The sequence below is a fragment of the Nilaparvata lugens genome, chromosome 6, assembly GCF_014356525.2.
Source record: "Nilaparvata lugens isolate BPH chromosome 6, ASM1435652v1, whole genome shotgun sequence".
Classification (NCBI taxonomy): domain Eukaryota; kingdom Metazoa; phylum Arthropoda; class Insecta; order Hemiptera; family Delphacidae; genus Nilaparvata; species Nilaparvata lugens.
Genome location: NC_052509.1, coordinates 50,977,527 through 50,998,367, shown reverse-complemented (window position 1 = coordinate 50,998,367; position 20,841 = coordinate 50,977,527). Strand labels below are relative to the sequence as shown.

The 20,841-nt window shown below is 34.4% G+C and overlaps 1 protein-coding gene across 1 annotated transcript; it reads left to right on the top strand.

The window, feature by feature from the left end:
- The first annotated feature begins 5,683 nt into the window (after positions 1-5,683).
- Positions 5,684-20,635, top strand: LOC111056560 (solute carrier family 35 member C2). The gene is made up of 7 exons (XM_039431123.1): positions 5,684-6,050; positions 8,988-9,202; positions 10,807-10,879; positions 15,404-15,522; positions 17,034-17,167; positions 17,864-18,018; positions 19,132-20,635. Exons 1-7 carry the CDS (start codon positions 5,898-5,900, stop codon positions 19,408-19,410), a joined length of 1,128 nt encoding a protein of 375 aa, XP_039287057.1. The 5' UTR covers positions 5,684-5,897; the 3' UTR covers positions 19,411-20,635.
- Positions 20,636-20,841: the final 206 nt, after the last annotated feature.

Sequence of the window (20,841 nt, the reverse complement as noted above, 5' to 3'; positions counted from 1 at the left end):
AAATTAAAATTTTGTTCGACTCTCAAGGACTTAGTGATATTGTTAATGGAAAAGAATTAAAACCAAACGACCCTAGTAAAGAAAAAGAACTTTCTATTTTCAATTTGAAGGACGCTAAAGCCAAGAAAATAATAATAACTACAATTGACTCAAAACCTTTGAATCACATTTTGAACTGTGAAACTTCATGTGAAATGTTTAAAAAACTTTGTCAAATCTACGAACGTGATGAAAAACAACAGAAATTTTCTCTAATGCAAGACTTTTTCAATTTTACACTAGAGGCTAATGAAGACATTGCTAGTTTCATCAGCCGTCTGGAAAATTTGACCCATAAATTGAAATCTGTTGGACACGAAATCGATGACGAGATGGTTATTGGCAAAATATTCAGCTCCCTGCCCAGAAAATACACCCACTTTCAAACTTCGTGGGAAGCAACCGCAATTTGTGACAGAAATCTCACAAACCTAACCTCCCGGTTGGTGAATGAAGAACGCAGACTATCTACTGATAAAGGTGATTCTGTGCAACCAGTGGTATTCAAAACATCGGAAATCCAGTGCTACAGATGCAAAAATTATGGACATATTTCCCGTGAATGCAGAAATAAAATGAAACAGAAAAGTGGTCTATTCTGTAGTATTTGCAAGAAGAATAATCATGAAGACAAAGACTGTTACTTTCGTAAAAAACAGAATGATAAGAAGAAGAACCAAGTATCCTTTTTAACTACTAATTCTAATGTAAAATACTATGACACTTTCGTAATTGACTCAGGGTCTACTTCACATATGGTAAAATCTAAATCACTATTTGATAGTTCCATTCCAATTAGTTGTAAAGTAGGAGTAGCCAAGGAAAATGAATCAATGTTAGCTCTTGAGGTAGGAAACATCAAATCAGACAAATGCAACTTAAATAATGTTTTATATGTTCCAGAACTTTCTAAAAATTTGTTATCTGTAAGTGCTATCACTGAGAACGATGGTAAGGTCTTATTTAGTGGAAATAGGGTTGAGGTGTTGAAAGACAATGAAGTCATTATGGAAGGCATAAAAAATTCGAATGGTTTGTTTGAAGTTGACTTGAAAATGCATAATTCAAATTCAGTCCATCATGTAATGACTAGCACTATTTCACCCAAGTCTAATGAGACTAATGAAGTGGAATTATGGCATAGGAAGCTAGGCCACCTTGGTGTAGATAACATGAAAAAGCTCATAAATCTTAGTGAGGGAATGAATATTAAAACTAAAATTGATGACTTTTCCAAAAACCCATGTGAAATATGCTTGTCTGCTCGCCAAACAAGGCAACCTTTTAAAACAGTCAGGGAAAGGGCAACAAGACCCCTTGAAATAGTACATACTGATGTTTGTGGGCCTATTACCCCGGTAAGTTGGGACAATAAAAGATACATGGTTACTTTTCTAGATGATTTCACACATTTTGTCATGGTATTTCTTATTCAAAATAAAAGTGAGGTATTTGATATAATGAAACAATTTGTAGCTGAAGTAGAGGCAAAATGGCATTCTAAAATTTCAAAATTTCGGTGTGATAATGGTGGGGGATATTCTAGTAATAAAATCAAGGATTGGTGTCAAAATAGAGGGATTTTCATGGATTTCACCATTCCATACACTCCAGAATTAAATGGAAAGGCAGAAAGAATCAATAGGACATTGCTAGAAAAGGTTAGGGCACTTTTGTTTGATTCAGGATTGAAAAAGGAAATGTGGGGTGAGGCTGTAAGGACAGCAGCTTATATTGTTAATAGAAGCCCAACATGTACTCTTGATTGTACTCCAGCTGAAAAGTGGTACGGTAAAAAACCAGATCTATCAAGACTACAGATTTTTGGAAGTATAGCAAACAGTCATGTTGCAGGTAATCTTAAGAAACTTGACAGTAGAACCAAGAAGCTAACGTTTGTAGGATATTTGCAAAATGGTTATCGGTTGTGGGATGCTGATAAGAGGAAAATAATTGTTTCTAGGGATGTAATTTTTTCAAATGTTGAGCAATCTAACCAAGGTGAAAAGTATTCTGACCCCAAAGTATTCAAGATAAATCAAGGCTTTGACATTGAGGGAATCGCAAAAGGTAATGATCCAAACAATGTATTTGAAGAAATTGAAAATGATGGAGTACAAGAAACTGAAATAAATGAAGTTGAAGAAATTGAAAATAATGAAGTAGAAGAAACTGATACAAGTGAAGCTGAGGGTATTGAGATTGAAACAAATGATATTGAAGATGGAATCAATGAAGTAGAAGTAAATGAAGAAAGTGGAGAAGAAATGATGGATGAAAATAATGAAATAAGAGGGAGAGAGAAAAGAGTGATTAAAAAAACCAGTGTGGTTGAAAGACTATGAAACCAGTTATCTTAGTCTACAAGTAGATGAGCCTCTTACATTTTCTGAAGCTATGAAATCAAACAATTCTGTAAATTGGTTGGAGGCAGTAAAAACTGAACTAAATGCTTTGAAAGAGAATAATACTTGGACAGAGGTAGATACTGTACCAGAAAACAAAGAAATTATTGATAGCAAATGGGTATTTAAAATTAAAAATGATGAGAAGGGTAACATTCAGTACAAGGCTAGATTAGTTGCTAGGGGTTTCAACAAAAGGATAGCATAGATTTAAATGACATTTATGCCCCTGTGTCCAAATTGCCAACTTTTCGGATTTTCATGAGTGTTGCAAATAAATTAGGGTTTCCTGTATATCAGATGGATGTAAAAAATGCTTTCCTTAATGGTGATATCAAAGAAGACGTTTATATGTCATTACCAGAGGGAGTAGAAGGATTTGGGAATAAGGTTTGTAAACTTAAGAAGTCAATTTATGGTCTGAAGAAATCTCCAAAAGATTGGAATTCTAAATTTGATTCTGTAATGAAAATGAACAATTTTACTAGGTCTAAAAATGATTATTGCTTGTATTCTAAAATTGTGGAGGGTAAAAAGGTATTTCTATTATTGTATGTAGATGACATACTTATTTTTGGTTCAGATGAGAATGATGTTTCAAGATTGAAATCAGTCTTACAAGAAAATTTCAAGATGAAAGACTTGGGCTTAGTTTCTAATTTCTTGGGAATTAATGTCAAACAAGATATTGAGAAGGGGGTAACTGTTATTAGTCAGAAGGAGTATCTCAAACATGTATTGGAAAAGTTCAACATGCAGGATTGTAAGCCAATGGACACTCCCATGGATAAAAATTTCAACTTTGAATTATTGACTAGAGATAAGTCAGAGTCTGTAGAAATAGAAAAGAAATGTCGTAGACTAATTGGTTGTCTTATGTATGCTGTTGTAGGATCTAGACCTGATTTGTGTTGTACTGTATCTTTCTTGAGTCGATTCCAAAGTTGTGCCAGTGAAATGTTGTATAAAAATTTAAAACGTGTATTGAGATATGTAAAATGTACTTTAGATTTAGAGCTAGTATATAAGAGAGAATTGAATGATGATATGATTGTAGGCTATGTAGATGCAAACTGGGGTGGTGATTTAGAGAGAAGATCAACCTCAGGTTATTGCTTCAAGGTTTTGGTAATACTATTTCTTGGTGTACCAAGAAGCAACAGAGTGTTTCATTATCTAGCACAGAAGCTGAGTATGTTGCTTTGAGCCAAGCTGCAAGCGAGGCTTGTTGGATAAAAGGAATTTTAATTGATTTTTGTGTTGTTGAAAATAAGAAAACTTGTATTTTGTTGTTTGAAGACAATCAGTCTGCTATCAAAATAGCTCATAATTCTGAGCATCATAAAAAAATTAAACATGTAGATATAAGGTATCATTTTGTAAGAGAGAAAATTTCTGAAGGTGTTATTCAAGTTGAGTATTTAAAATCCTCAGATCAGATTGCTGACATTTTCACAAAACCCTTGGGAAAGGAACTTTTTGTCAAGTTTAGAAATAATATTTTTTAATAATTAAGATGTTTTGAACTATGTTAAATTTCTTATAACTTACTTTGTTTTTTTGATTGTTAAATTTTTTTGGGTTATTTCATTGAGGGGGCGTGTTGTTTGACAATGAAATAGACTAAATAATAATATGTGTGATTGGCAAGGCACTGGTGACTCTGTACTGTTCTCTGTCTATGTGAAGTGTGTGTAACATGCCTTAAGTAAAACGTTTGAGTTCAATGTATTGGTTTGACTTTAAAGTAAAAATAAAATCAGTAATAATGTTCAAATAATCGTAATATTTTATTTCTTCACCGATATAACCTTCAACAGAAATGCCATACCGTAACTGCAAAATTATGATTTTAGAAATTGGATTATTTTTATGCTATTTTGAGTAGGGAATTTGAAAAACTAGTTTATGAAGACCTTTCTTTGATACCAGCTTACGGTACTTATCTACATTATCTCTCAAAACAAGAAGGCAAAGTATGATAATCAAAAAAATAACAAACTAAGGCCGGTATTAGATGGTAATATTTCTTTCATATGCAGATCATATGAAATAAGTTGTACGAATTCATATTTTCATCTTTTTTCATGTTATAGTCTAATACTATTACTATCTAATACCGGCCTAACATGATCTTAATATAATATAAGCTGATGTCTATATAGTCAAGTTTATATAGCTGATGTCATTCCAGTCAAGTTTGCCATACCATCATCATCATAAATATAATAATTAGTCATAGAAATCAATTTAATTCACAAAAACACACCTATAATTCCTGCAGTGACAGACTGGCAATAGAGGCTCTTCTTGCTCTTTCTCTCTGTCATGGCTGCCCTTAGTTCGCCGTGTAACACATTGAGAGCGCTGAAAGCACACTACTTACAGCCGCTCTATGGTTTACTATTTTAGCTCGTTGGCTTTCACAACACAGAGCTTTAATACGTGCTGGAGGGAGCACTTTGCAATATGTACAAACAAAATCAGTGTAGTGCCAACTTAAGCTGGATTCACAGAGACAGTGATATTATTTTAATTCCCCAAAATCTAATTAGACTAGTAGTTCGGTGAACAGTAGACCTCACGCAGTATTCTCATCTACAAGTACCTGATTGAAACTATAGACCTTATGGAAATACAGCAATAGACTGGCTTCTCCACACATCTGTGTAATCACTTATCAGCTGATTCATGATGAATAATATTCTATAGTCTGATTTTTACTCTAATATAAATTGGCGTATGAAGGAGGCTTCTTTTTCCTTTTATATTATCCTTGAAATGCAACTTTTCAAAAAGCCTTGTATATACATCGATGCGCAATTAAAAAAAGAACATACCTGTCAAATTTCATGAAAATCTATTTCCGCATTTCGCTGTAAATGCGCAACATTTAAACATTAAGAGAAATACCAAACCGTCGACTTGAATCTTAGACCTCACTTCGCTCGGTCAACTATTCCCACTTAGCCTGACCAAATGAGTATAGATAATACTATTGGAACTTATAGGATTCACATTTTTACTGTCATTGCATCGTGTAAAAAGAAAAAAGGTTTTCTTGAACCTCCATCACTATGTATCCCAATGATCGAAAATATAAATTTACAGTCAACTTTCACGACGTAGAATCGACTAATGCATCAACGGTGCGTTTAAATATGCGCTAAAACAGGATTTTCCCCTTGTAGAAAAATTATAATTTAGATGGCATTGCCAAATCTAATTTTCATTTCTGCATCGTGTTGACATTTTGTCCAATTTGACAGATTGGAACTTTGAACGCAAGTACAGTAATCATTGCTCAGTAAAATGTGAAGACAATTTATTTATACAAGGAAGAATTTTATTGAAATGAAAGTGTAGTGGTTGTTAATATTCTGTACTATGGAAATAATTAGTTACCGGTTACATTTTATTACATATTCGTATCCATTTTATTATCTTTGAGATATGGCGAAACTAGTTATTCAGCAGAACTCATTCCACAAGGAAAGCAATTCAAAACATAAATGGCCATTTAGTGGATTTGCAACATTTATAACTATTATTTCGTATTTTGTACTGTCTGTCAGTCTGACATTCTATCACAAATGGTGTATGCAGGTAAGAATTTATCTTCATTTCCTTGTCAAAAATATATCATGTAGCCTATGGTCTATGGAGGCTGTAAAGAAAAATTGTACCAGCGTAGGGGCCTACAGTTTACAGTATTCTTATATTATTAACATGCTTTCATTATAAACCCAGTTTTACTTTTTTACCTAGCTAGTTGGTTAGAAGTTTGTTTTATTAGGATTAGGATATGCTTTAGTTTCATAAAGTATTTCCAATTCATATAACTTGACTAAATTAATGACCATTGTTGCATCAAAAATCAAATCTCAAATAAATGAAGCAAATATAATAGTAGAGTTAGAGTTGGCAGGCAGGAAGCTCTCCGATTGACTGACTGAAAATGCGTTGGGTTGCCTGAAAAAACGCGTAATATAGTCTGGCTCTTGAGGTGCAATTCAGCGCGGCTCGAGTCGTCGCTAAGGAATTGCATCATTATCTTCTATTTAATACCCATAAGGGTGTCTTAATAATCAATACAAGTGCATGCAACAATCTAAAGTAGGTTACGGTAATAGGCCTAGAGGGAAAAATGCATGTAAACAATTATCAGATTTTAAAATATCCTGTTTGTTTACGGTGTTAGTGGCAAAGGTAGCCTAAAACTCATAACTTAGTCTATAATGGAGTAGATTTATTAGTCTTCTGGCAATATTGAGATGGGAATAAACCCATAAACTTACCTTGTCTCTTTTAATTCATTTACATTTTTATTCATTACCTCTACTGATTTTTTTCTTTTTATGAAAGTACCTTATATGGTTGTTTTACTCTAAGGGTTTGATCATCCTTGTTTATCACGTTTGTTTATGACCAAACGTGCAGATGAGAAATAAAGTCTGGAAAGAGCAAAAGTAACACTCAAACTGAACGCGTGCACTTGTTGGTTGCATTCAGTGTATTAAGCAGTATGTATTAATGAAACTTTTCAGATTTTGTTTTTGGCTCAAGCAAGAGCAAAAAAACAGCTAAGACTGAAGCCTAAAGAAGTCTGGAAGAAGCTGCAAAGAGTATCGGCCTGTTAATAGCAACTGAAGCAAAATCAAAAGTCATGGTGACCTCCAATTCTGGAATTGACTTACAAGGACAAAGCATGGAAATCCAGGGGAAACATGTTGAGCTAATGAAAGAGTTTGAGTACTTAGGATCTTCCATCAATTCCAGAAACAACACATTAACGAAGTGAGGCGAAGAATCATAGAGGCAAACAGATGCTATTATGCACTGTCCAACCTGATCAAAAGCCGAAATCTGAGCATAAAGATCAACTTACTCTTATATAGGACAGTTATTGTGTCAGTAATCCTATCTGGCAGTGAGCAACTACATTGAGTGAAGAGAAAATGTTGGTATTGTCTTTGAAAGGAAGGTCCTGAGAAGAATCTTTAGAGGTTTTCAAGAAGCAGGAGTCTGGCGCAGGCGGCACAATGAAGAACCGTACCAGTTCCTGATCAAAAGCCAAAATCTGAGCATAAAGGTCAACTTACTCTTATATAGGACAGTTATTGTGTCAGTAATCCTATCTGGCAGTGAGCAACTACATTGAATGATGAGAAAATGTTGATATTGTCTTTGAAAGGAAGGTCCTGAGAAGAATCTTCTTAGAGGTGTTCAAGAAGCAGGAGTCTGGCGCAGGCGGCACAATGAAGAACTGGACCAGTTGTACCAACAAGCTGATATAGTCACAGTGATGAGAGTGCACAGACTAAGATAGGCAGGACACCTGATACGAGCAGATGACACATACCCACCCAAGATGGCGATGAGTGGGAAGGTTATAGAAGGAGGAAGAGGGGGCGACCCAGGACAAGATGGATGGATGTGGTTGACCAGGATGCGGCAAAGGTTGGAGTGCAGGGATGGAGACTTGCTTCATTGGACAGAGATGCTTGGAGAAGAATATTGAGCAAGGCTGTGACCCGTACTGGGTTGCAAAGCCAGAAGATGATCTGACGAGCAAACAAGCACTTGCACATAAATGCATTTAATGTGATCACACCCAAAGATTTTAAATGCCAGTCCAAGTAATGTTGGACTAAAATTATAGAACGTTAGCAATTATTATAATAGTTGGAAATAATTTATTATTATCAATGTTCTTTTTAAAATTATTCAAATTAATTTTGTTATATTTTTTCTAAAAAAAATCTTCTTCTTAGAATGATTAAAAATGTCCACAACTATTCTACTTTAAAACCGTCACAAAAAAGGTGTTGTGTTGTACATAAAGTATCACTTGCACAAATTACTGTACTAGAGAAAATAATTTACTTGCAGTAGCAATTATTAATACAAGTGCGTTTCTTATCATACTGTCAAGTGTAATTAGGGCAATTAATTTATTATCTGTTCAAGTTTTTTGGCCTACTATATTTTAATTGTTAGCTCTGAAAGACACCTTCAATGTTTATTTTTTAGAAGTGAAAACTTAAACGATTTTGACAGCACATTTCCTCTAACATTAGCCAATCAAAATTTTTCCAAACCTTCAAAATTTCAATGTGGTTTTCTACAGAATATGGAAATTGATTGAAACTCAGCTGAAAAGTAGCTAAAACAAGTTACGGTATTTGAAACATAGTGAGGCTTTCTGAGAATAATTTATTTATATTTTTCTGTAATGTTTTTAATTTGTTTGGGTTTGGAAGAGACCATTGTCTACCGTTATTGTTTGTTATGAACCCTTATGCTTTTTTAAGAGAATCTTTCACTTGTAAATATAAATAGAAATAAAAATAAAAATCTCAGTATCCTTTTTTCAATTATTTTATCACAACATGTTTCAACATTGATGCCATTTTGTGAAAATTTTTTATACAAGTTGAATATTTAAATTATGAATATTCATAATACAAATAGCCATATACAGAAAAGAGACAATCTTTCACTTGTTATACTGGAATTAATTCGGTTTGCTATCGGTTACAGGCTGTGAAACTGCCGTTCTTCGTTGTGCTCAGTCACTTTTCGCTGAAATGGATCCTGGTGACAGCGATTCGGCTGATCTACGCATGCGCGACCCGCCGGCCCCTCAAAGAGGTATCCTGCACCGACCAAGTCACTCGCATCCTGCCGCTTGGCGTCTTCAGTGCCCTCGACATTGCATTTGGTAGCTGGGGCCTACTCATAATCCCTGTTTCATTGTGAGTTACACTTAATCTATTATTTCAATTCAATTCTTCCCTTTCTAAAAGGATCGTTCCAGAATCAAGTTATACTATATTTTATAGCCCTGTACATGACAGGACAAGGCTGAAATTGTCAGGGAAGTTTCTTCCAGGTTTAATGGGAGTGCTGTAAAATTATCATGCAGCTGCCATGATTGATTCGTCAGTTAGGAGCAATCCATTATGGAGTTATCACTCACTTCTACCGCCAAATGAAAAACACGTTGTGTCATCATCCGTTTTTTAACCGCAAAGAATAAAAATGCGACTGAAATTCAACGAAAGTTGTGTAGTGTGTATGGCTTATTTCAACATTTGGAAAGAGTTGCTAACGACTTTTGTCAAGCATAAGGCTACGCTCGGTGTCTTCGGACATCTTCGACAATGTTTGGGACACGTGACGTGAAAGGACGGCCACCTCGTTGTTTAATTTTATTCTTATTTTAACTGAGGATTGGAACAAACGAGAAGCAATTCGCCTTGACATATCGTCGTCACCATACACACTACACAACCCGTGTTGAATTTCAGTGGCACTTACATTATTTCCCGTTGAAAACGGATTACACTATACGAACTTTTCATTTTGGCGGTAGCAGTGAGTGGTAGCTCCATACCATGCTCGTAACTAACGAATAAATCATGGGTTAAAGAAAAAAACGTTTAACTTAATTCTGGAACGATCCCCGTATCAGTTCAATATTTGAACTTTCAAATGCATTCTTAGATAAATTATTAAGCCCGTTTCATTGTGATTGCTCAACCTAGAATGATTCAAAATTTGAAAATCAGACTACAGTCTGTGCAAATCTAAAGTTGCGTACTGATTTACGCGCCGCGAACATGAGCAATTCACTTTTAATCAGCTGATGCCAAGCTTTTTATATCTGTATCTTACCGTTTCTGTAAAAATACAGATATAATCAGCTGATGCCAAGCTTTTTATATCTGTATCTTACCGTTTCTGTAAAAATACAGATATAATCAGCTGATTAAAAGTGAATTGCTCATGTTCGCGGCGCGTATATCTGTACGCACCTTTAGATAGCAGCATTATTATTATTCGGTTATGGCTTTCTATGGTGAGGAGACCCAAGGGTAGTTTGTTTTGCTCTCATGGAGTACAATGCTGCCAGGTTTCACAGAGCTAGAAAGCCTGTGAGAAAGATCAGAAGAAAGCGTTGATTATTCTGATAGAATAGAATTAGCAACTTCAGTGAAAAACGGCAACAGTGTAATCCTATTCTCGTAATAAATAATATTGGCCATGAAGCCTCGTGCTGCAAACTAAGGTTTGCACGGATTATAAATGTGTTCATTATCATGAATTATGTCCTTTGAAGTATTGTATAAAAAGCTCGTAAACATTTGCTTCAGGATCTCTTTAAGTTCGTAATTAGGCGGAATATTACGATATAAAAGTTTTTTCGTGGTCTATTATAATTTTAGATAGCATAACGTATATTATTTTTCTAATTTTCAACATCGTCAAACTTACTGCTAACTGATTATTAGGGTTATCCATGATAACCAAATTTGCTGTTCAACTTTTAACTTTTTACTTGCACTTGTATTTTCAGATATACAATGACAAAGTCATCTACAATTATATTCATCCTAGGATTTGCTTTGATCTTCAAACTGGAGAAAAAGGTGAAGCATTATTAAATTATTTTAATCTTGAAAATTGTAGTGATACATCGTTGCTACGTATCAAGTTTTTTTTGTAAGTTTGAACTGGTTATTTAGACATTATAATTTGTACCAATAATTGCCGCTTTTGATGGTTTTAAATGCGCATCCAACTCTCTAATAATATTCTACTATCAACATATTCTATTTACAAAACAAGTGCCGCAGATAATTAGCCTCATATGAACAAGGAAAACAATACTCAGTTTAATGATATTTGATTGTATTTTATAGCTTTGAAAATATTTCAAAACTTTAGTTCTGTAGTTAAATTATTGTTTAATATTATAATAATTTATAGAATTTTAATGTTTCTGAAAATATGATGATGTGAATTCTTACAACACGATAAATCTTCATTCAACCAGTGGAATATTTGGCTAACTTGGCTTTAGTTTTGTTCCTATCATCGATTAATAAGTTCAAGGTCAAGAAATGTAAAACGGTTTTCAACTAACTCATAAATTTTGCATCAATTAAAAACTTCTAAAGCTTAAAGCTTTTGTAGATTAGTTTTTTTTTCAAACAAGTCACAATTAGCTCTCTAGTTAGTAAATACATTGAGGGAAGAGAAAATGTTGGTATTGTCTTTGAAAGGAAGGTCCTGAGAGAATCTTTAGAGGTGTTCAAGAAGCAGGAGTCTGGCGCAGGCGGCACAATGAAGAACTGGACCAGTTGTACCAACAAGCTGATATAGTCACAGTGATGAGAGTGCACAGACTAAGATAAGCAGGACACCTGATACGAGCAGATGACACATACCCACCCAAGATGGCGATAAGTGGGAAGGTTATGGAAGGAGGAAGAGGGGGCGACCCAGGACAAGATGGATGGATGTGGTTGACCAGGATGCGGCAAAGGTTGGAGTGCAGGGATGGAGACTTCATTGGACAGAGATGCTTGGAGAAGAATATTGAGCAAGGCTGTGACCCGTACTTGGTTGCAAAGCCAGAAGATGATCTGACGAGCAAACAAGCACTTGCATATAAATGCATTCAATGTGATCACACCCAAAAGATTTTAAATGCCAGTCCCAGTAATGTTGGACTAAAATTATAGAACGTTAGCAATTATTATAATAGTTGGAAATAATCTATCATTATCAATGTTCAAATTAATTTTGTTATATTTTTTCTAAAAAAAATCTTCTTAGAATGATTAAAAATGTCCACAACTATTCTACTTTAAAACCGTCACAAAAAAGGTGTTGTGTTGTACATAAAGTATCACTTGCACAAATTACTGTACTAGAGAAAATAATTTACTTGCAGTAGCAATTATTAATACAAGTGCGTTTCTTATCATACTGTCAAGTGTAATTAGGGCAATTAATTTATTATCTGTTCAAGTTTTTTGGCCTACTATATTTTAATTGTTAGCTCTGAAAGACACCTTCAATGTTTATTTTTTAGAAGTGAAAACTTAAACGATTTTGACAGCACATTTCCTCTAACATTAGCCAATCAAAATTTTTCCGAACCTTCTAAATTTCAATGTGGTTTTCTACAGAATATGGAAATTGATTGAAACTCAGCTGAAAAGTAGCTAAAACAAGTTACGGTATTTGAAACATAGTAAGGCTTTCTGAGAATAATTTATTTATATTTTTCTGTAATGTTTTAATTTGTTTGGGTTTGGAAGAGACCATTGTCTACCGTTATTGTTTGTTATGAACCCTTATACCTTTTTAAAAGAATCTTCCACTTGTAAATATAAATAGAAATAAAAATAAAAATCTCAGTATCCTTTTTTGAATTATTTTATCACAACATGTTTCAACATTGATGCCATTTTGTGAAAATTTATATACAAGTTGAATATTTATATTATGAATATTCATAATACAAATAGCCATATACAGAAAAGAGACAATCTTTCACTTGTTATACTGGAATTAATTCGGTTTGCTATCGGTTACAGGCTGTGAAACTGCCGTTCTTCGTTGTGCTCAGTCACTTTTCGCTGAAATGGATCCTGGTGACAGCGATTCGGCTGATCTACGCATGCGCGACCCGCCGGCCCCTCAAAGAGGTATCCTGCACCGACCAAGTCACTCGCATCCTGCCGCTTGGCGTCTTCAGTGCCCTCGACATTGCATTTGGTAGCTGGGGCCTACTCATAATCCCTGTTTCATTGTGAGTTACACTTAATCTATTATTTCAATTCAATTCTTCCCTTTCTAAAAGGATCGTTCCAGAATCAAGTTGTACTATATTTTATAGCCCTGTACATGACAGGACAAGGCTGAAATTGTCAGGGAAGTTTCTTCCAGGTTTAATGGGAGTGCTGTAAAATTATCATGCAGCTGCCATGATTGATTCGTCAGTTAGGAGCAATCCATTATGGAGTTATCACTCACTTCTACCGCCAAATGAAAAACACGTTGTGTCATCATCCGTTTTTTAACCGCAAAGAATAAAAATGCGACTGAAATTCAACGAAAGTTGTGTAGTGTGTATGGCTTATTTCAATATTTGGAAAGGGTTGCTAATGTAATGACTTTTGTCAAGCGTAAGGCTACGATCGGTGTCTTCGGACATCTTCGACAATGTTTGGGACACGTGACGTGAAAGGACGTCCACTTAGTTGTGTGATGTTATTCTTTCTTCAACAGAGGATTGGAACAAACGAGAAGCAATTAGCCTTGACATATCGTCGTCACCATACACACTACACAACCCGTGTTGAATTTCAGTGGCACTTACATTATTTCCCGTTGAAAACGGATTACACTATACGAACTTTTCATTTTGGCGGTAGCAGTGAGTGGTAGCTCCATACCATGCTCGTAACTAACGAATAAATCATGGGTTAAAGAAAAAAACGTTTAACTTAATTCTGGAACGATCCTCGTATCAGTTCAATATTTGAACTTTCAAATGCATTCTTAGATAAATTATTAAGCCCGTTTCATTGTGATTGCTCAACCTAGAATGATTCAAAATTTGAAAATCAGACTACAGTCTGTGCAAATCTAAAGTTGCGTACTGATTTACGCGCCGCGAACATGAGCAATTCACTTTTAATCAGCTGATGCCAAGCTTTTTATATCTGTATCTTACCGTTTCTGTAAAAATACAGATATAATCAGCTGATGCCAAGCTTTTTATATCTGTATCTTACCGTTTCTGTAAAAATACAGATATAATCAGCTGATTAAAAGTGAATTGCTCATGTTCGCGGCGCGTATATCTGTACGCACCTTTAGATAGCAGCATTATTATTATTCGGTTATGGCTTTCTATGGTGAGGAGACCCAAGGGTAGTTTGTTTTGCTCTCATGGAGTACAATGCTGCCAGGTTTCACAGAGCTAGAAAGCCTGTGAGAAAGATCAGAAGAAAGCGTTGATTATTCTGATAGAATAGAATTAGCAACTTCAGTGAAAAACGGCAACAGTGTAATCCTATTCTCGTAATAAATAATATTGGCCATGAAGCCTCGTGCTGCAAACTAAGGTTTGCACGGATTATAAATGTGTTCATTATCATGAATTATGTCCTTTGAAGTATTGTATAAAAAGCTCGTAAACATTTGCTTCAGGATCTCTTTAAGTTCGTAATTAGGCGGAATATTACGATATAAAAGTTTTTTCGTGGTCTATTATAATTTTAGATAGCATAACGTATATTATTTTTCTAATTTTCAACATCGTCAAACTTACTGCTAACTGATTATTAGGGTTATCCATGATAACCAAATTTGCTGTTCAACTTTTAACTTTTTACTTGCACTTGTATTTTCAGATATACAATGACAAAGTCATCTACAATTATATTCATCCTAGGATTTGCTTTGATCTTCAAACTGGAGAAAAAGGTGAAGCATTATTAAACTATTTTAATCTTGAAAATTGTAGTTATCAAGCTTTTTTTTTTTGTAAGTTTGAACTGGTTATTTAGACATTATAATTTGTACCAATAATTGCCGCTTTTGATGGTTTTAAATGCGCATCCAACTCTCTAATAATATTCTACTATCAACATATTCTATTTACAAAACAAGTGCCGCAGATAATTAGCCTCATATGAACAAGGAAAACAATACTCAGTTTAATGATATTTGATTGTATTTTATAGCTTTGAAAATATTTCAAAACTTTAGTTCTGTAGTTAAATTATTGTTTAATCATAATCATAATACAGAACTTTAATGTTTCTGAAAATATGATGATGTGAATTCTTACAACACGATAAATCTTCATTCAACCAGTGGAATATTTTGGCTAACTTGGCTTTAGTTTTGTTCCTATCATCGATTAATAAGTTCAAGGTCAAGAAATGTAAAACGGTTTTCAACTAACTCATAAATTTTGCATCAATTAAAAACTTCTAAAGCTTAAAGCTTTTGTAGATTCGTATTTTTTCAAACAAGTCACAATTAGCTCTCTAGTTAGTAACTACTGTTTTATAGATATTAGTCAACATAAATGTTATTATTGTATATTTTTTGTTTTGTCTGATGATATTGATTTTTTTAACTTTCAGTCATGGTCTCTGGTTGTCATAGTTGCAATGATATCGATAGGACTCTTCATGTTCACCTACAAAGCTACACAGTTTGATCTCTTCGGATTCACAATGGTGCTATTTGCCTCATTTTCAAGGTAAGTTGTGAATTAGACACCTTACCTTTTCATATATTATATTTAAATAGGAGGTGAAATAAGCGAATATACATACTCTTCAATGTTTGATTCCATTACGAACTGCTTGTTAATTAATCACTTTTGAACAACTAATTATGACATAGCAGTCAATTATTTATAAATAAAAGCTATTAGCTTCTACTCACATTAGTGGAGCGCTTTCGAACACTAGGCCCTTCATCATATAATTATTTATAAATAATTGACTGCTATGTCGTAATTAGCTGTTCAAAAGCGAATATACATATTTGAAATCGCTTCTCGAATCTTGGCTTTTAATTCTACAACAACGGAAGAATTGAAAGCCAAGATTCGAGAAGCGATTTCAGTAATTCCAGTTGTAATGTTACGTCAAACCATGGACAATGTGTTGAAGAGACTACAGGAATGTTTGCGTAGAAAAGGAACACACCTGCAAGATGTCATCTTCAAAAAAAAAAATGTTACGGTATTTATTCTAAAATGGCATTTTTTTATTAAATGATATGAAAAACTTTATTTAAAGATTTGTTTTTCTTGAAATTATTCAACTTTCAAAATTTCCCGTTTCTCTGAAACACCCTGTTTATAATAGAGAAATAATTCGAGCCATTTAAACGCTTATAAATGCAATTCTCTAAAAACATACGAGATACGAGTATTTAACGTATTTTAAAAATTCAGATAGTTGTCGATTCCACGGTGTATAGCCTTATACCATGTTTCTATGTATAGAAGTATGGACAAGGATAACTTCTGCAGTTCACTGTCTAAACACAGTTTCCTTCTGTTGGCAGTATGGTACCAGAAGATAATGTTTTTTATTTCTTGTGTTTTTGTAAATGTTTCAATAACTTAGTTGTCTATATTGTTCTAACCCTATAGTACTAATCTTATTTTTGCGATATTACTACTAATCATGCGTGAAAATTACGCATTAATATTAATAGAAAAACATAGCATCAATTTATTAATTCCTGTTTTTATAATATTCGTATCAATACCCAGATTTTAATTTTAATCGGTTCGAAATTCCTCTTTTTTGCCTAGATGTGATGCCCACATGAGCTCTAAGCTTGTGCGTGTGGGTAATGAGATGGACGATGATGAGAGATGAGTGGACCCCCAGATTCTTGTGGGTTCTGTACCTCGGGAAACGATTTTTAGGCTCATAAATGATTTATATTGTCAGAGGAGTCAGCTTCACAAATGGGCCCGCTTCTAAATTGAGTAGCCTTGCTGGCTCATAAATCTCAACTTTTATCTATTCATACATTGAAACACAATAGCGGATTCGAAAAAAGACCATGAGGAGTACGGTCTCACAAGATGTCAAATTATCATGCGATTACTGAAAAAATACTTAAATATATAATACTGCTAAAAATCTTAGTATAAAAATTCTAAATGCCTGATTAATTTTCAGATTTACCTAATTTCACCCAATTGATTCATCAAATGTATTCAGATTATAATGTATTTGCTTACAGTGGACTGCGGTGGACGTCGGCACAATTCATAATGCAACGCTCTGAATTGAGACTGAAAAATCCATTGGATTTGATGTACTACACTCAACCTTGGATGTTCCTAACTGTTCTACCATTTTTCTATTTTATTGAAGGTGAGTGGAGCCTGGCAAATTCTTGGTTCTCATAATGATCGATATACATGGAAATTATTGTCGGAAATTCTAGGCAGCAATTTAATACACAAAGAAAACACGAAGATTAGTAACTGTAAAGGCCTACTAAATTTAATTATTTGCAATGTTGCAATGCAAATTAGATTCAAAATTTTGGGATCTGATGAATATGAATAATAGAATTACATTTGGTAAGTAATTCTCATTTCATATTTTATTCTATGTGTTCATTAGAAGGATTATTTTTGTGTTGACCAGATTTGTTTAATCAAGTAATTTTATTTTCCATTGTGAAGGGATTCCAAGTTCATAGACTTGAAAAATCTAAGATTATCCTCTCAATAGTTCTACAAAACTACAATGAATTGGTGATTTCTTGACAATCAGGCCTTTCAATTTCAGAATGTAGTCTAAAATTTGTTTCCTTATTTCTATTATTATTTTTGGGGACCTCCATGTTTCTCAATAATAGATGGGCATTAAAAATAGTTTTAAAAACATCACCATTATCTTACTATTATATGCAACTTTTGTAAATGAATTAATAAAGTCAGTAAGCCGATATAGTTTATTAAACTGGTCGTGTTTGAAATGAGATTATAATAAGGGCACTAGTTATTATTTGTAACTAAAGTCAATAAGAATGATAAAGCTAAAATGTTGTTTTGATTTCAGGTGGTAAAATTGTTCACAGCTTGAGTAGTGAAGGCTGGGACAAGTGGTTACCTGTGTTTGGGGGTGGCTTCATTGCTCTCGCCATGGAATTAGCTGAATTCCTAGTTTTGCTGAGTACATCTAGTCTCACCCTGTCTGTCATAGGAATATTCAAGGTAAATTATTCACAGTTAAAAAAAAATGCTCTCCTGTGGTGAACTACAGTGTTCTAATAATCAGTTTTGTAGTTTTGAAATTTATAAGGTAGTGCGGTAGTATGATGGTTTATGCCTATTTTTGACTGGTACAAGAAGCTATCTGTAGTATGTATAAAATAAGTTGAGAGTTGGCCTTCCATCCGAGGGAATAATAGCGTTGCCGAATTGTGTAAAATTCTAACTTTCTCAAATTTCCAATTCAATTTAATTGTACGTAGAATAGAATCCCCGATATTCCAGTAGTGATGAAAAAGTTTCAAGGTTGAAGTTTTGGAAATGAATTTTTGTTGAAATTGGAAACATTGCGCAAAAATATGTTTTTCTTTTGAATAACACTTTTCTCAAAATTATGAGATGTCGTAATATGTAAAAGTAAGTGTAGGGCGGACAAAAATGATCTAGATAGGTACCCCAATGGAAAGGAGACATTCACCCCTTTATTTTGAAATAAAATTCTTACTCATTACGACATCCCATAATTCTGAAAGAAGTAATATTCAAAAGAAAAACAATCAGAGGCCCTGAAATTGATCAGTTGCGAACTGAAAACTTTGACGCCAAACCTGAGCCAGCCAGGTCACTCAATACTATTATATGCGGTCTTCAACTTGGCTCCATGGTTGGTTCGATGTTTTCAATTTTATAAAAAAAATGAATTTCCTTTCAATCCTTCTACTCTGAAACTTTTTCAGCAATCAGCAACTACTGGAATCTCGGGGATGTTATTCTACATCTATTACAATTATGTGGCTAAATTAGAAATATGAGAAAGTTGCAATTTTACACAATTTGGCAACGCTGTTATTGTTTTATGTAGGGCCGAGTCTCGCCTTTTTTATACAAATTATAGTGTTTCTAGCTAGTGCGAAAATCGCTGTGTTATTGTAATGTTGATTTTTTTAATTGCATCAACATATGAACTGTTACTTGAGAAATGTAAACTATGAATATGAATAACAGTTGTAGTCAATCATTTTTATCATCATTTTATTCAGTAAGATGCATTACAAAATTGGTCCCGCTAAACCTAAAAGGTTTCACAGCAGTTTTTGAGACTTTCTTAAATTACAGGAAGTGACAACGGTGATCCTGGCAGTGAAATGGAATGGCGACACCATGTCGAGTCTGAACTTCGCCGGCCTGCTGCTGTGTCTGGGCGGCATCCTGTGTCACGTGGTGCACAAGGCGCAGCTGGGGGCGGGGCCAGGGGCGGGGCCTAGGGGGGCGGTGGCCGATGAGGCGGCCGCCAAGTTTCTGCCCGAAGGCAGTACGAGCAGTGAAGAGGACGAGCGAGGAGAGGACTCCTCCACCGAGGTGCTATTCAGTGTGCTCAACAGTCGCGACAGATAGTAGTCACCTGCCACCTCCACCTCGTCTCTGCTCTAAATGGTGCTCACCGAAAACTGTTTTATAATTATTGTGGCAGAGGGAAACAATATTTTGTTAGGTGGAGCAATTGCAACCGCAAACTATCTAAATCGTTTATTAAATAAGAACAAAAGAAGGAGACAATGCACTGGTCGTTGTATCTTTTGTCAGGTGGAACAATTTGAACCGTGAACTATTTGAATCGTTTATTAAATCAGAGCAAAATAAGGACACAATGCTTTGGACATTGTATATTTTGTCAGGTGGAACAATTTGAATCGCAAACTATTCAATTCGTTCATTAAATCAGAACAAAAGAAGGAAACAATGCTCTGGTCATTGTATATTTTGTCAGTTGAAACAATTTTAACCGTAAACATTTTATACCTCATGAATAATATTGTAGTTGATTGAAAAGAAGGAACGCAATGCTCTCATTAATATTATAGAGTTGACAATGTAATTAACACAAATCGTTCTTGCCTTGTGGTTCGTCGATTGAAAATAGAGAATACAATACCTTGTACTCATTAAACCGCGTATCAACTTGACAACGTAATGAATAGAAATCCTTGTGGTTCGTCGTTGATTGAAAATACGGAGTGTTGAGTTCTTGAACCTTTTGTCAAGTTTAAAGCTATTGATCACGCCAATTCGATTCGTGGTATGTACGTAATTGAAGAAACGAAGCCCAAACATCACTGTTTCACCACATTCTTACCTTGTCGATCGTGGTTTTGACTAGTAGTATAAATTCTACTTCGTCTTTACGTCTACTTTATATGTAGGCTTTCGTCGTTGTGAATAGATAGTCAACGATCTTTTCCTATAGTGTAAACCTTCTATGTTTCCATGTTTCCGAGACTTGTGCAAGGGAGTGAGAGAGAAAGAGAGAGCTCAGTGAGTTGAGTTCGCCAAGAAAATAATTTTGATGCGCAAAACTATTTTTAAAAATAAATTAATAAAAATTTAAAAGAAATATGTTTCTCCGTTTTCGTATGCTGTACATTGACGCATATCGATTTTTTGGGGGGTTATCACGGGGGTTATTACTGGATGTGAATTAATGTAAGCCAAAAAGTTCTAACTAGCTCTTTTTTTAATTACCGTACACTTTGAATATTCACATTGATGTTTTGATGTTTACTCGAAAAAACAGACGTATGAATGAGTAGTGAGATGAAAGAAGGTGCAAGCCAAACCTTATTTGAAACCAATATGGGAGCAACGACAAAAAGTGATAGTTGTAGTGATCTAACGCTTCAGCTATGCCGATATTCCGTGAAAAATATTATGTTAGGATTATTGGTGAATAGAACATCGTACCGGGCTTTGCCGGCTAACCACAGCTTTGAGGATTGTCACAAATTTAACTTTAATTGTCATAAAGTCACTTTGACACAATCAGATGAA